Source organism: Calonectris borealis, chromosome 5, assembly GCF_964195595.1.
Source record: "Calonectris borealis chromosome 5, bCalBor7.hap1.2, whole genome shotgun sequence".
Lineage (NCBI taxonomy): Eukaryota > Metazoa > Chordata > Aves > Procellariiformes > Procellariidae > Calonectris > Calonectris borealis.
The window spans coordinates 47,523,906-47,536,945 of NC_134316.1; the positions used below are offsets into that span (position 1 = coordinate 47,523,906).

Here is a 13,040-nt window from a genome sequence, read left to right on the forward strand (position 1 = left end):
TCTGTGTTGAGACTTGAGGAATATCTGGGGAACAGGAATAAAGCTTATCTATATGCAGATCTAGCCATGAGCATGCCTCACTGATTTTAAATGCATGAATATCACTTTCATGCTGACTGTCCAAGATAATAGCCATCCCCTCAGATACAAACAGCAGTGTAATTTTGCTGAAAAGAGAATAATTGTTATTATGTTTGCAGATGTGTCCTAATTCTTAATTTGAAGTATCAGAGTTCAAAATAAAGCGAAGAGAAAATCTCCAAAAAATAGCCGTAAGTCCCTACCAGCCCTACTTTGCAAGTGACATCAAACTTGAGGCAGCCTTTTGTGAAAGATGCAGCTTTCTCTTCATAGGTGTTGCTGTTACAAACTTACTTAATCAAATATTTGAGGCTCCTAAAAATCTCTTTTATCTAGCATACTTACAGGCTGTAATCTGTTAAATTTTTGCTAACTCAAAATAGGACTATAATTAAACTGTACTATAATTAAAATAATAAAAGGCAGTACTACACGAAATCACAGGCAATATCTGAAATTAGATGATGAATCTTAAAACTGGAAGCAGACTCACGAGGCTGCAATAGCTCAGCAAAATGTAGAGCAAAATGTGCACCTTGGAGAGTTATGAGCTACCTTAACTGTCAAAGTAGAAATAATGTTTTTACTGCTTTATTTTACACCTGAAGCAGTTGTAACAATTGAGCAGCAAAACAATTAACAACCAGGACATTTTACCGAGCTCTATTTTTCTGTTACTCCTCAGGATCCTAATGACATACTAAGCAAAATTAATCCCTTAAACCAAGGAGACAGGCAGGTAAGCAACCACGGCCAAGGATTCTCTCTAGCTAAGGATTCTCCTCCACATGATGATCTTGCACAGACAGCAAGCTCTTCTTTCTGTTAGAAAGATGTATTTGTCCTCGCAAGTAAGCTCATAAACCCATTAAAGCTCGCCTTTTCTGATAAATATTCCATAGGCAAATCCATGCCCTCATTTTCAAAACCTCACTATTCAGAGCCCAGGGATCTGAGCTCTGTTAACAGCTTTGTACTGATTACAGAAATCGCTGGCTAATTGCAGTAAGCCCCTTGCCTTAAAGTGGTGATTGCACCTCTGCACCTTCTGCTAATCTGCCTACAGCTTCCACATACTCCTTCTGCAACTCCGCATTCCTACCTAAACTTTCTGAGGGGAACAAGAGCGTATAGAAGAGCACTGCATTTAACCCTTACTGACCACAACATCACGAGGAACAACAAGCAGAGCTGGAGGAACTGGATGCTGAGCCAGCCGAGTCTGAAGGCAGAACACACATGGCAAGTTCTGGAGGTACAGCTCTGGCCAGTAACATAAGAATTTATGACACCCAGTTACTCGCACATTTCACTGTGGTATTAATGTTAACTCGCAGGTGCTTCATTTTAACAGTTACCTATATCCTGGCCCTGGGGCCAACCTGAAACAATTTGCTTTAAATGCTTCAGTCTTGGAGTTTATTTAGAGAAGAATATGGCAATTTTCTTGTAAATGAGGAACACATCCAAGTCATTTTTACTTATTTTGTCTCCGTATCAGAGTTAGAGGATACAGTTGCCATCTTCTGGTACCTCAAACGCACGTATGTACCTGCTTTCCAACTATAATGTTTCATCCAGGCTTACTAGAAATTGTAGCAGTGCTATGAGTGGACATTAGGCACCAGCTTAGATGAGAAACGTACTCAGGCTCAAGCGGATCATTATTCCCCTGACAAGCAGACACCAACTGTGGAATTCTGACTGGCGCAATTATTTACAAAAAAATCCCAACATTAAAGTAACTATTATTAAATTTATTGACTTATTAAATTTACTAGCAGATACTGTATATATCATCACCTTCTAAATTGTCTGAAGTTAGAAATTAGCTGAGCCCTGAAAAATATGCTCCCCTACAGACCGCAACGTAATATGCTCTCACCTCAAAGAGATAAAATATAATCACAGGGAAAAAAAAAAATCATCTTGAAGATAAATTGGAGAAGGCTCCAGTTATTTGCTTCAAATGAAAGAACAAGGGTCAAAACCAAACAGTATTAGCTGGCTTAAAAAAGAAAAAAGAAAATAGAACCTTGTGGAAGGAAATTTTCATACATGCTCAGAGTAGCTATCAAAATCCCCAGTTAAAGATATCACAGGATTGTGTACTGCTGTTCTACAAATTTAACTGCACTTGAACAATTCCCGATCTGAATTCTATTTTCTTTAACTGACCCTCTGAGGAAGGGTCACAAGCACTCTGTGTTGCTGGCTAATATGGAGCTTACACAGCCCATAAAGGAACTTTTAATGATATTTCTGTTTCATATTGAAGCAAGAAATGAATTCATGCACATATTAAGCAATTTTCATAGTCTAGGATAAACATCAAATTCTATCAACTGAGACATAAAACCACCAAGGAACTGACCATTTGTGGCATGAGAGAGGCACGATACGAGGTGTTAACTCCAACGTCCTGGACGAGTTCCAGCCCGTCTAACTGCAGTCAGCCTTCTAACTTTTCTTTGCAACTGCACGTTGATACAATATTCCTGCCTACTCCTCGTACTGCCCCAGCACAGTATTGCTGTTATGTGTTCCTCCACAGTTTCAGAGTTCTGTTCTGTACGTTGCCGTGTCTGTGGTCATAAAGCTTCTGCTTAAAAACCTCTAGGCTGAATGACTAATATAAATATTTTTCCAAGTCTATATTAAAAAAAAAAGAAAAAAAAAGAAAAAAAAAAAGGAGCCTGCTTGTGGCTCAGAGCACGATTAGCTTCCCCAGAAATGGATGGGTTTCCAGCATAGGAGAGAACCCAGAAGAAGATGTTTTTGTGTCCCCTTTAAAGACCGAGTAATCCTACAGCCACTTTCTTCATTTCACTAGGTGTTTCAGGGTGCTTGTTTTGCTAGCATAATCTGAGGTGTTAAGATGTTCTGATCCCCTTCTGTGGAGTACGTACGTACTTCTTGTGCAGCTTAATTTCTTCCTTAAATATTGACAAGAGCCAGGTTTGCTCTCTAGGCAATGACAACAGTAGATTGCTAATGCCTTTGGCTAGGCGATGGAAAATCACCTTCTGAAATCCAGCAATGAGCTCCTAGCTCTTTGTCAGCAACTGTTCACCCTCCATCGCCCTGAAGAGTTCAACGTAAAACACACTCTACTCCTGAGCACTCCTACCCAGCTTTCAGAGAAACTCTCTCATAAAGTGAGACAGTTAACAAGTTTGGTTTTATTAGTAAAACAAAACTATTTTTTATATTTTGACACAGAGAAAATTAACTGATTATGAGTGAAAATCATCCGCAGGCTTTTATATAGTAAAAAATCAGAACCAGCTGCTTGGTGCAGAAGGTTAATTAATACTCCAGTGTTTCTTCTTAACAGGGGTGGGTCCAACTGGCGAAACTTTTTTTTCTTTTAAGAAAAAAAAACCAAAACACCACAGCAAAACTTTGATCATCAGTTTCTGTATAAGAGAAATTACGTAGAAATAACATGCCGAAAATTGTAGGCATAGGAATAACTAGCTATCTCATCAGAATTACATGAAGGAGCCTTGCAGATTGTTTAAGATCTTCAGTATTTCCACCGACTATTTCCACTGCAGTTATTCATTTTTAAGAGCACTAAACTCACACTAAATTCAACAGAAATAAAGAAGTGTGTGTGTGTGTATGCATGCATGAAAAATAAATAAATATATAAACAAGCAAGCAATTTAGTGTGTGCAACAGCAAAAGTTAAAAGTTCGCATTTCACTGCCAGGACATAAAATGAACTCCTAGTTATTTTGCCAGTTGTCATAAAATATATTAGCTTCATCTGTGCAAGTTACGAACACAACACATACACACAAACACAGAATTATTACCAAGTTTCATAGCACATACCTTTTATATGAGAAAAAAAACAAACCCACAATTTGTTTTATGAGTGAATCAAACGAATTTACTTACCACAGCTGGGGGATCATTCCATTCTTCATAAGAAATGGCAGCATATGGGTAAATTCTATCATTGATAATCTGAAGAGTAGCAAGAGCAATTGCTTTCATCGATCGAAAATATGCTTCCCAGAACCACCTTGCCTGTGAAGAGAATAAAGTTCACTTTCACACTGCACGGATCCAGTGCTTAATAATCAATTTTGGCTTGCCATGCACAATCTGTTCCATGCAGTCTACAAGTCAGATGGAAATTAAATTAGGAGGCATGTTTATTGTAGCTAGAATATTTCCATAGAGCCTGAAAGCTTCAAACTCAATCCCACCCCCCAAAAAACCAGAATTTACAGCCAATAAAAAGAAGCAGCAGCATTACTTTGCAAGTGATTAAATAGAATGAGAATACGTGAAGGAATCGGTTACTTTCACACTTTTATCATATGTTTTCCCCTTGAAAAATGTCAAAAGCAGTTTGACCGCAGAACAGAAGAAATTGCTGTTATACTCCCTTTTTCCAAGGCAGAGGAATCCATAGTGCAGCTAAATAGCCAAATAAAAGCATGCAGCCTAAAAGGTGGAATATAAAAGTCACCTTTTAACATCAATATTAGAGACAGCTGATCAGATAGAGAATTGCAGTACTCATTAACCCTACCAAACTAATACCTTCCCAAGTCTTCCAAAAAGCAAATATTATTTATACAAGTAAATATTAAGATTTTTACATAAAAGTACATGCATGTGCCAATTTGTTACAATCGTTAATCTAGGCTAATTTACAACATAGTCAGTGTAAAACTGCTGAAATGAAGCATGTGATTTTCTTATACGCAGATGCACTGCATTTCACAGATGAGTTGTTTTCAAGCTAAAGGTCCTGTATGGCAAGTTTTAATCTTGTCCCAGTTTCTATGTAAGACAGAAATGCTGGAAGAAAAGCAGGGTTTTGGAAATGAAAATGTTGACTTATCTGATTCTCTGTTAGAGACATAAACATACTTTTTAAATGCCTAGAACCATCAAATGATCCGGTAGGACCCCATCCAACCCAGAAGGAAACACACTTTGCCAATAAATGTGGTTCAAGTGTTTTGGCCCAAGAGACGTGAGTGTTTTCAACCTAATTTTTCTTCAGGAAACTCCAGCACCTTGAGGTGTCCAGAAGGTAATCTAATTTGCAGTCTTCCTATGGTTCAGCATCAACTATAAGAGTACGCGTTTGCATCTGGGTTGTAGAACAATTAAAACAAAAGACATTTTTTCAATAATTGGAAGCTTAAGCAGCTTTCAGAGCCAGAATACAACTGAAGACAACATACAAATTTGGGTAAGTGCTATTTTACTCCTGCTATGGATTCCTTAAACAGTAAAAAAGCTCTACAGACAGGCTAGTTTTAATCATGTGCTATGAGAATATTAAATAATATTATTTAGAATTTTAAGTTACTGAAGGAATACTAAGCTTTTAGAGGTACAAACTTCAAGATGAACCAAAAATAACTCTCATTTAGCTGTTGTTAAGAAGTTGCCCGTGTGTCTCACTCTGCAGGTCATTACTTTTTAACAGAAGACAAAGAGTGATTCCTACCTATATGCTTCGTGCTGGAGCATTCCTAGTCTAAATAACGGTGTACAGGAAAGATTACAAGTAGGGGAAATGCAAATTCACACGCAAACTTGCACATATTCATGCATATGCTATCCTGTACTTTACTCTGAGTGTAAGCTCAGAGGGATTCAGAACTAAAGACCTATTGCCAAAACACTGGCCCTGAAACTCTACTCTGTGGGTAGTTTGTAAAACAGGTTCTTCAGAATAGTTCTGTAAAATATTTAAGATGAAAAAATCCATGTTGCAATTAAAAAACCAAACTAGGAAAGAGACAAGTGCTCTCTGGAGCACTACTTTTATTGTGGGAAAACATTAACAACCATAAGCCTTACTACTTCAGAGTATTTCAAGCTTTTATTAAGGAGACTGATGAGCATGTCCAAAATTTACACTTCTCTGGAGCCTGTCATCCAGAGTGCGTGCAACTAACTTCACTCTGGAACGGAATCACTTCCCTCGCCTTATTTCTCTCCCTGGTAGGACTTAATAGCTGGATAACAGGCCGATTACCAAGAACATAGAACAAAATGAATATTACATCCAACTGTAAAAGCAGAAGAATTATATAAACAGGTAAGAATAAATAATGTCTGCCTTCCTAAAATACCAAAACGACACTAAATAAAGCAAACATCACATGCTAAGCAAAGACTTAAGTATTCCTTTCCCTAGACCCCATTTCTTAAGAAAAATGTATTATCCAGAACTCAGCAGCAACTGATTTAAAAAGTAAACCAGTACTAGATTAAGAATTAAAATTGACCAGAACAGTGAACCTCTCTATTAACATATCCTAAATAAACAAGAGTGAGAACACAGATTTCAAAATTCATTTTCACATTAGGTAACAGTTTAGAACCATAAGCAGCACTAAGTAGGAAGGAGAAATTATTTTATGTAGCCTTTTAACATATAACTTTATAAAGCAATTAAGTAGCTATTAATTGTGTGAAATACACACAGGACTGTGTATTTCATTGTTATTAAATGACAGCATTCCTATACTGTTCTAACTCTAAGGTTGTTTATTAATATTGTAATATCTATGATTATCTAGCTTCATAACAATCAAAGCTGATTTTCCTCCTTTGGCAAAACTAGGATGGATCTGACCTAGCTTCTCTTTGCTGAAAGAATGTTTGCAATTCAGGCAAGATTACACCTTTATACCACAAGCAAAACTGGAGAAGAGGGCAGAGGGAATTTACTTTTTATAGACTAATATTTATGTAATTAATTTTTTGTGAAGATCTAGAAAATGTTCCCACAGTTGGTTGTAATTTTTTGGAGTTGTGTTTCTTTAAGGCAGAACTCAAAACCTTCTAAGGGGATTCGAAGTCTCCAAACAGATGTTTCAGGGTCTCATTACTTCCTCCCCACCTTGTTTGCTTTTATAAAGCAGAACTGATTAACATGGCTTGCTAGTGTCTGCTGCTCAGCATGCTAAGTTACTAAACATTTTGCTAAAGTTTTCTATTGGGAAGATGTATGTCGATTCCATTTGAAATGTATTTTCTGCTCTACTTGGTGTGGTTGAAAAGCTTATGTTGGAATGTAACAAATACCTAGGAGGGATAAAAATCCCACGAACACGCTTGGGATACAGGAGAGAGAAACAACAACAAAGAAAAGAAAAAAAGAGAGAGATCTGTTCCTGACTCCTATGCCAACTTTCTTAGTATTCTTACATAGTTCTTCTGAGCTGTCCATTTCTCTTTTCCATATCTATGAATTCAGAAGACTAATATTTATATACTCAAGAGTAGTTTTAATACACTGGGTAATGTTTGTAAGGTATTGCAATTGTAACATACTAATTAGAGCTACCTGAAAGCCCTTCAGGATCTTGAAATAAATGATCCATAATTACAGATCTTGTCTTCCACAGAGCATCTAAATATTGCTTAGGTCACAGGCAATCTAAATTGTAAATAGAGATCAAACGTGTACGTTGAACAACTCCCAAAACAACACAGATGAACGTATGTTAACCTATGGGATCTTGTTCTGGATGTATGGCTTACCAGGAATTGCAAAGAGGTATTTAAGAAACACACCTTCTCTTCCCCTTCTAAATTTTTAGATTTTAGATAAATAGAAAATTTTAGATAAATAGAAAGTCCAAGATGAAAGACAGAAAAGCATTACTTTCTATAACAGTTTTACCAACATGTGGAAGAGTCAAATGTAGAGTACTGGATGACTTGACTGAAAATGAGAAATACATTATATTCTTGGGTTGCCCAATGGGTTGGAAGTGACTGGAATCTCTTGTAATACAATAGATTCTCCATGAAATTAATTTGCCTGAATTCAATTTCTGCAGAAAATTTTACAAAGCCAAGACAGCCTCACCATGAAAGCCAAAAACTGAAGGAATCTGAGGCCAAACTCTCCCCTCTCTCCAGGAGGTGAGCTCTGCAGACCAAGGTCACATGCCAGTAGGTAGCTCCAAGTTGTTTCTCTTCCTTCCTCTACACCTCAGTTTCAACTGCTGCATGCTCATTAGATCGGCCATGAAAACCTCCCAATTTCTGTAAAGGCTAAAATTGCTTAATGTAACGTGGGGGTATTAATTTATCTCTACAAATACATATACACACTTTGAGGAACACTAGTAATATCTGTAAGACAGAAGAAAAAGTTGAGAAACTTTGTGTAGTTTTGTTCCTCGCAACTGTAGACGGTATGGGAAATTTTGTGTTCCTTCAACCAAGTAAGCAAGCATCCAAACCAAAAGTTCAATTCCACTTGTTTTCAGTTCCAGGATTTTGTTCAGGTGGACTACGAAGAAATTAAACTGACAATATTCAGCACATCCTGGTACAGGCAAGAGCTGGGAACGGAAGCATTTGCAGTTATTTTCATAGGAGACAACAGGCAGCAGCACAGAGCAACAGGGTAGCCTACTCACAGAAAGTAACATTTATTTAGGTAAGGTGTTATTTTTCTTAGAAATAAACACACTTGGGGGCCTAGCATCTCTTCATAAGCTCTTTACAAGCCAGCATAGCATCAGGTTACAAAGTCCATTCATATAATGTTTATAAGTTCTAGTGTTAATGCCACTAATGGTGCTCCAGTGTAGAGTGCAAGACAGATCAATGTAAATCTTTTGATTAGTTTGTGAAAAGAAAAACACTGGGCATGAGGCAAGGAAAAGAATACTTTCTGTAACATTTAGATCAAGGGGAAAATAGTCCACGAAAGGGACTTTCTAGCCTCCTGCCTTTTCACAGCCCATAATTTGGTGGGAGTTGGTAAAGTTAGCGAAAGGGGAAAAAACAAGATTCGCAAAAGAGTAGTAAAAGTTAACTGCCCATAAACCACCACCTCCCTCAGCTTTTAGGTCAGGCGCCATGATGCTGTAAGATTTTGCCCCACTGCAGGAGTTCAGTCTTTCCAAAATGCCTTGAAAAGGTTTACGAGGCCTTGAAATCTAACCATTTTCACACTGGCTGGGGTGACTCTACTTAAATGTTTTCCCTTCTCCATGGCTCTTGGTGTTCCTGGTTTGCACTCCCTGGGTTAGGGAAGTCTGGCCGAAGACAAGAGCGTGGCCTGCCTGCTGCAGCAGCACTGGCCTGGAAGCTTGGTGATCTTACTTTTAATCCTAGTCCTGTTACTTATATACACATAAATGCTTGACATTCATTTGATTTCTTGCTTCCACTTCAGCCTCTCAGCAGTATGGGTAATATTCCCCTCACAGGGATGTTGTGAGACTTAACCATTCCAGACCTTTCAAATTTTGGGGTGGATAGAAGAACAGAAAAAAATTAACTTTATCCTCTCTTATTATTTGTAAATAGAAACCTTAAACTAATAAAACTAACATTTAGCTAACCAACACTACCAAAGTAACTGACTGTGGCAACCCTTGGCTAAAATGTGTACCTTCAGCAGAGTATAAAAGATATTACAAGAAATACCTACAGCTCTGCTGTGTATCTAACAGCTCTGGGCATAGAAGTTCATCCACTAAGACCTTCAGGCTCTTGCGCCACATGTGATGCTGTAATGTAATCAAATGCTTTTTAAGTTACTGAGACCTAACAAGTTACTGCCCATGAAGCAAGCTACTGTAATTGGTCACAGGCACCCCCCCATAGCCTCTTTCCATTGTGCAGCAGGGTTAGATAGGCCACTGAGGTTCAAGATAAACCGAATTATTATGTATTTGCCCCATACTAGAGATGCATATGAGGATAGCTGATGATACATAATAAACAGATAGGAAGCTTGAGCTCTCAAGCCCCCAAGGTAAAATGGGACTGAGAAGAGAGCATAAGTTCCTCTTTTGGAGGAACAAGCATTTTATAAAAAGTTTCCCAAGACAAATTTTGGGTTTAGACTGAGGACCCTATAACCCCAAACTCCCACCTTTTTCTGGCTATGAATTGCAATCTGCCCGCTCTTTCTGGACCGCCTTCTGTTTCTACAGCTGGTTCCCTGTTCCAACAACTTCCTTGCTGATCACACGTATCCCTTTAAGTGTGCAGTTCTTCCGCAAAGATGATACCAGCTGGGGCAGCTAAAACCAGTGCCATCTTTGTTTCTTTACACAGAGAAACCCTCAGAAGATTTTATACTATTAAGAATTAGACAGTAATTTGTTGTTTCTAGAAAGGGATAAGAATTTGGGTTAAAAAAAAATGCTTATTTGGTTTAGGACCCTTAGCAATATCACACAATCAAGTTCAACACACCTAAAGCTGGCCGGCCCAATCTTCTCTCTGTAATCAGTGGGGAAAAAAATAGGGTCATTCAGAGAGAAGTTTAGAGCTCTGGTATCTTAAAATACCCCCTGAACAATCCATTCTCCTCTTATTAAGGGAGCATGAGAGGACAGAATAAGTGACCAGCTGTGGGCCATGATCCTTCTTTCCCTTAAAGCCCTACCTTCAAAAATGATCTCTCATTTTCCCAGAGAGGCACACAGATTTGAAATGAGAACAAACAAGAATGTAGGGTACATTTTTAAAAATAATTCATGTGTTTCAGGCTATGGAAAAACATTAAGAGCCATGCTCTGAAAAGTTGGCTCACTTCTGGGGTGCCAGTACAATTACCCGAAACAGGAGGTAACCTCTTTAGAAATCGCAATCTGAAAGTAAAAATTAGATTCTTGTCCCCATACACAGACTACTGTGTAGGAATTTTAAGAGTTAGTCCACTGAATCAATGCAATGCTGGTAAAATCATGCTAACTTGCCTAAAACTGAGAAGCTTTCTGAATTATTTTCATGTTTTATAGAAGATCAGATTAAAAGCCCCTTTCAAATCTGACTTAAGCTGTTGTGTTGTGTCTATTTGTCAACAAGGACCTATCCAAGAAAAGCAGTAGTGTAGGCATTGTAGAAAGAGTGCTCATAACACCAGCATGCCACTTTTAAGGCTAAAAAATGGGGGTAGCAAGGAATTGCACTTTTGGGGGTGTCTGATCACTTCAGATAAAGACTAATCCATAATTCAACATTAGGTTTTCCCAAAGCTCAAACCAGAAGTTTCTCCAGAAGGGAAAAAGAGGAATAAGCAGCAGAACAATGCAGGGCACATACAGGTGTTTCCACTTTAGCTAAGGTTCGCTTCTAATGGAACACGACAACGTTCTTTTAATATTGTTTCTGAATTTTCATTCCATCTTTCAACTCTTGTTTCTGAGCTATGCATGATTCCCAAGTAAAGCCCTGAAAATATGCATCTATTTACCTTATACAACTTATATAAGTGGCCTACAGAGGAATATTCCTTAATTACAAGACAATTCTGCAGGATGAGTAAGCAAAACAATAATTTGTATCATTACAGTCCTACATTTTAAGAAAGAGATTCTAGATAGACATTTTGTAGTGCTGGTTTTTATTGTAATTCATCTCAAAAAATATCTCTTCAAAAGTAAAGCAGTAGGTGGATTTAATCACCCGGCTCAATATTCTCCACTGTAGTAGTTTCAGCCATGAAACAAGCAGATTTGCCACCTTCAGATACAACGGAGAGTGAAAACTAAATCTTTCCACTATCCAAATTTCTTTTTTTTTAGTTTTTCTTTTTGAAGCTGCTGATTCATAAGGGGACAGAGGTCAGAGTTCAAAATGCTAGTCTTACTCTTCAGATACCAGCCACTTGGGAGTAGCTCACTTCTACAGGCTCTCAGTTTTACTGCTGTAAACTACTTGACAAATGCTGACTCATAAGAGCTAAGGGTAAAAGCAAATGTTACTGCAAGCTCAGATATTAATCTTAAGCTTCTTGCACTGCGGTCTTCCTCAGATTCTCCTCTTCGGTGCTTTGAAAAGAATCACATCCATTATAGTAATCCATACGTACACCACCACATACTATGTATATATGAGAGTAGTTCTTTGAAACATATCTGTTAAAGTTAACATTTTGAGTCTTGCTTCCATACTTTCGGATAATTTGTGGGGTTTTTGGTTTTTGTTTGGTTTGGGTTTTTTTTAAGGTTTTCATCTTCTGTTATGAACAAGAGCCTTATTCTGCTTAAAATCTGGCTCAAATATATGACACAGAAGAAGCTATTTTTAACAGAACAGTTCTCATTCTCTCTCATGAAATGGTAACATTTTATATGGTTTTGAAATCCTGCATTATCTTGACCCCTAAAATACAGATTTCTGCTATTTCTCATCCTAGTGACAGTGACTGAGTTTTAAAAATAACAAGAACACACAACTTGAACAGATAAAAATACCACTTAGCACTGGCGTTCTCCCCTCCCTCCATGTATTTGTGCACCTCATACTTGCTTCTTTGATTAATGAGTATGTCAGCTTCACAACTCTGTTGCAGAAGACAACATTGCACCAGCCAGGAAACCTGACTTACTGCCCTGGCACCCTACAAATCCACTGTCAAAATACATTTCGGTTACGGAGGCAACAAATAGGTATCAGCCCTACGAGCAGCAAGGAACCACCCCGTTCTCAGCTGTGGCTGGGAATACTGTTGCAAAGCACGGAGACAGAGCCAGCAAAGAAAGGAGCAGGATGAGAAAAAAAGCAAAGTTTCATAAAGCCCTTAGAGCTTTAAAAACATGCAATGGAAAAATGGCTACCATTTACCGAATTCCCTTTGCTCCCAAAGAGCTTTCAGTTCTGTCTTCCTATTCACAGGCAAATGACATGTGCTGACACCACAGAAATAACACAGCTGTAAGGGAGTAATATAGATCCTACTCTGGTTTCCAGATAGTCATATCTACATAACCATCATTGATAATGATGGAAAGACACGAAAAATAGCCCGTACTCTTTCCTTCCAGTTTCCAGGAGTTTGTAGGGCTCCCTAACGACTCCAGTTTCACCAGGCTGTTACTGTGAAGGGGCAGGCACACCTAACCTCAGGAGCAGTCAAAATTACTTGGATCTATATCATCCTTTTTAAAAGTTTGTCCTTTGCACACTCCCTGTTAATCACATGAAACCAG

General features: G+C 38.1%; 1 protein-coding gene across 2 annotated transcripts in view; it reads right to left on the reverse strand.

The window, feature by feature from the left end:
* Positions 1-13,040, reverse strand: part of EXT2 (exostosin glycosyltransferase 2) — an 81,565-nt gene that overhangs the window by 39,597 nt on the left and 28,928 nt on the right. For both annotated transcript variants that reach the window (XM_075152352.1, XM_075152353.1), the window contains exon 8: positions 3,991-4,122. In XM_075152352.1, the coding sequence (XP_075008453.1) occupies positions 3,991-4,122 (132 nt within the window). The remainder of the gene's footprint in view (positions 1-3,990; positions 4,123-13,040) is intronic.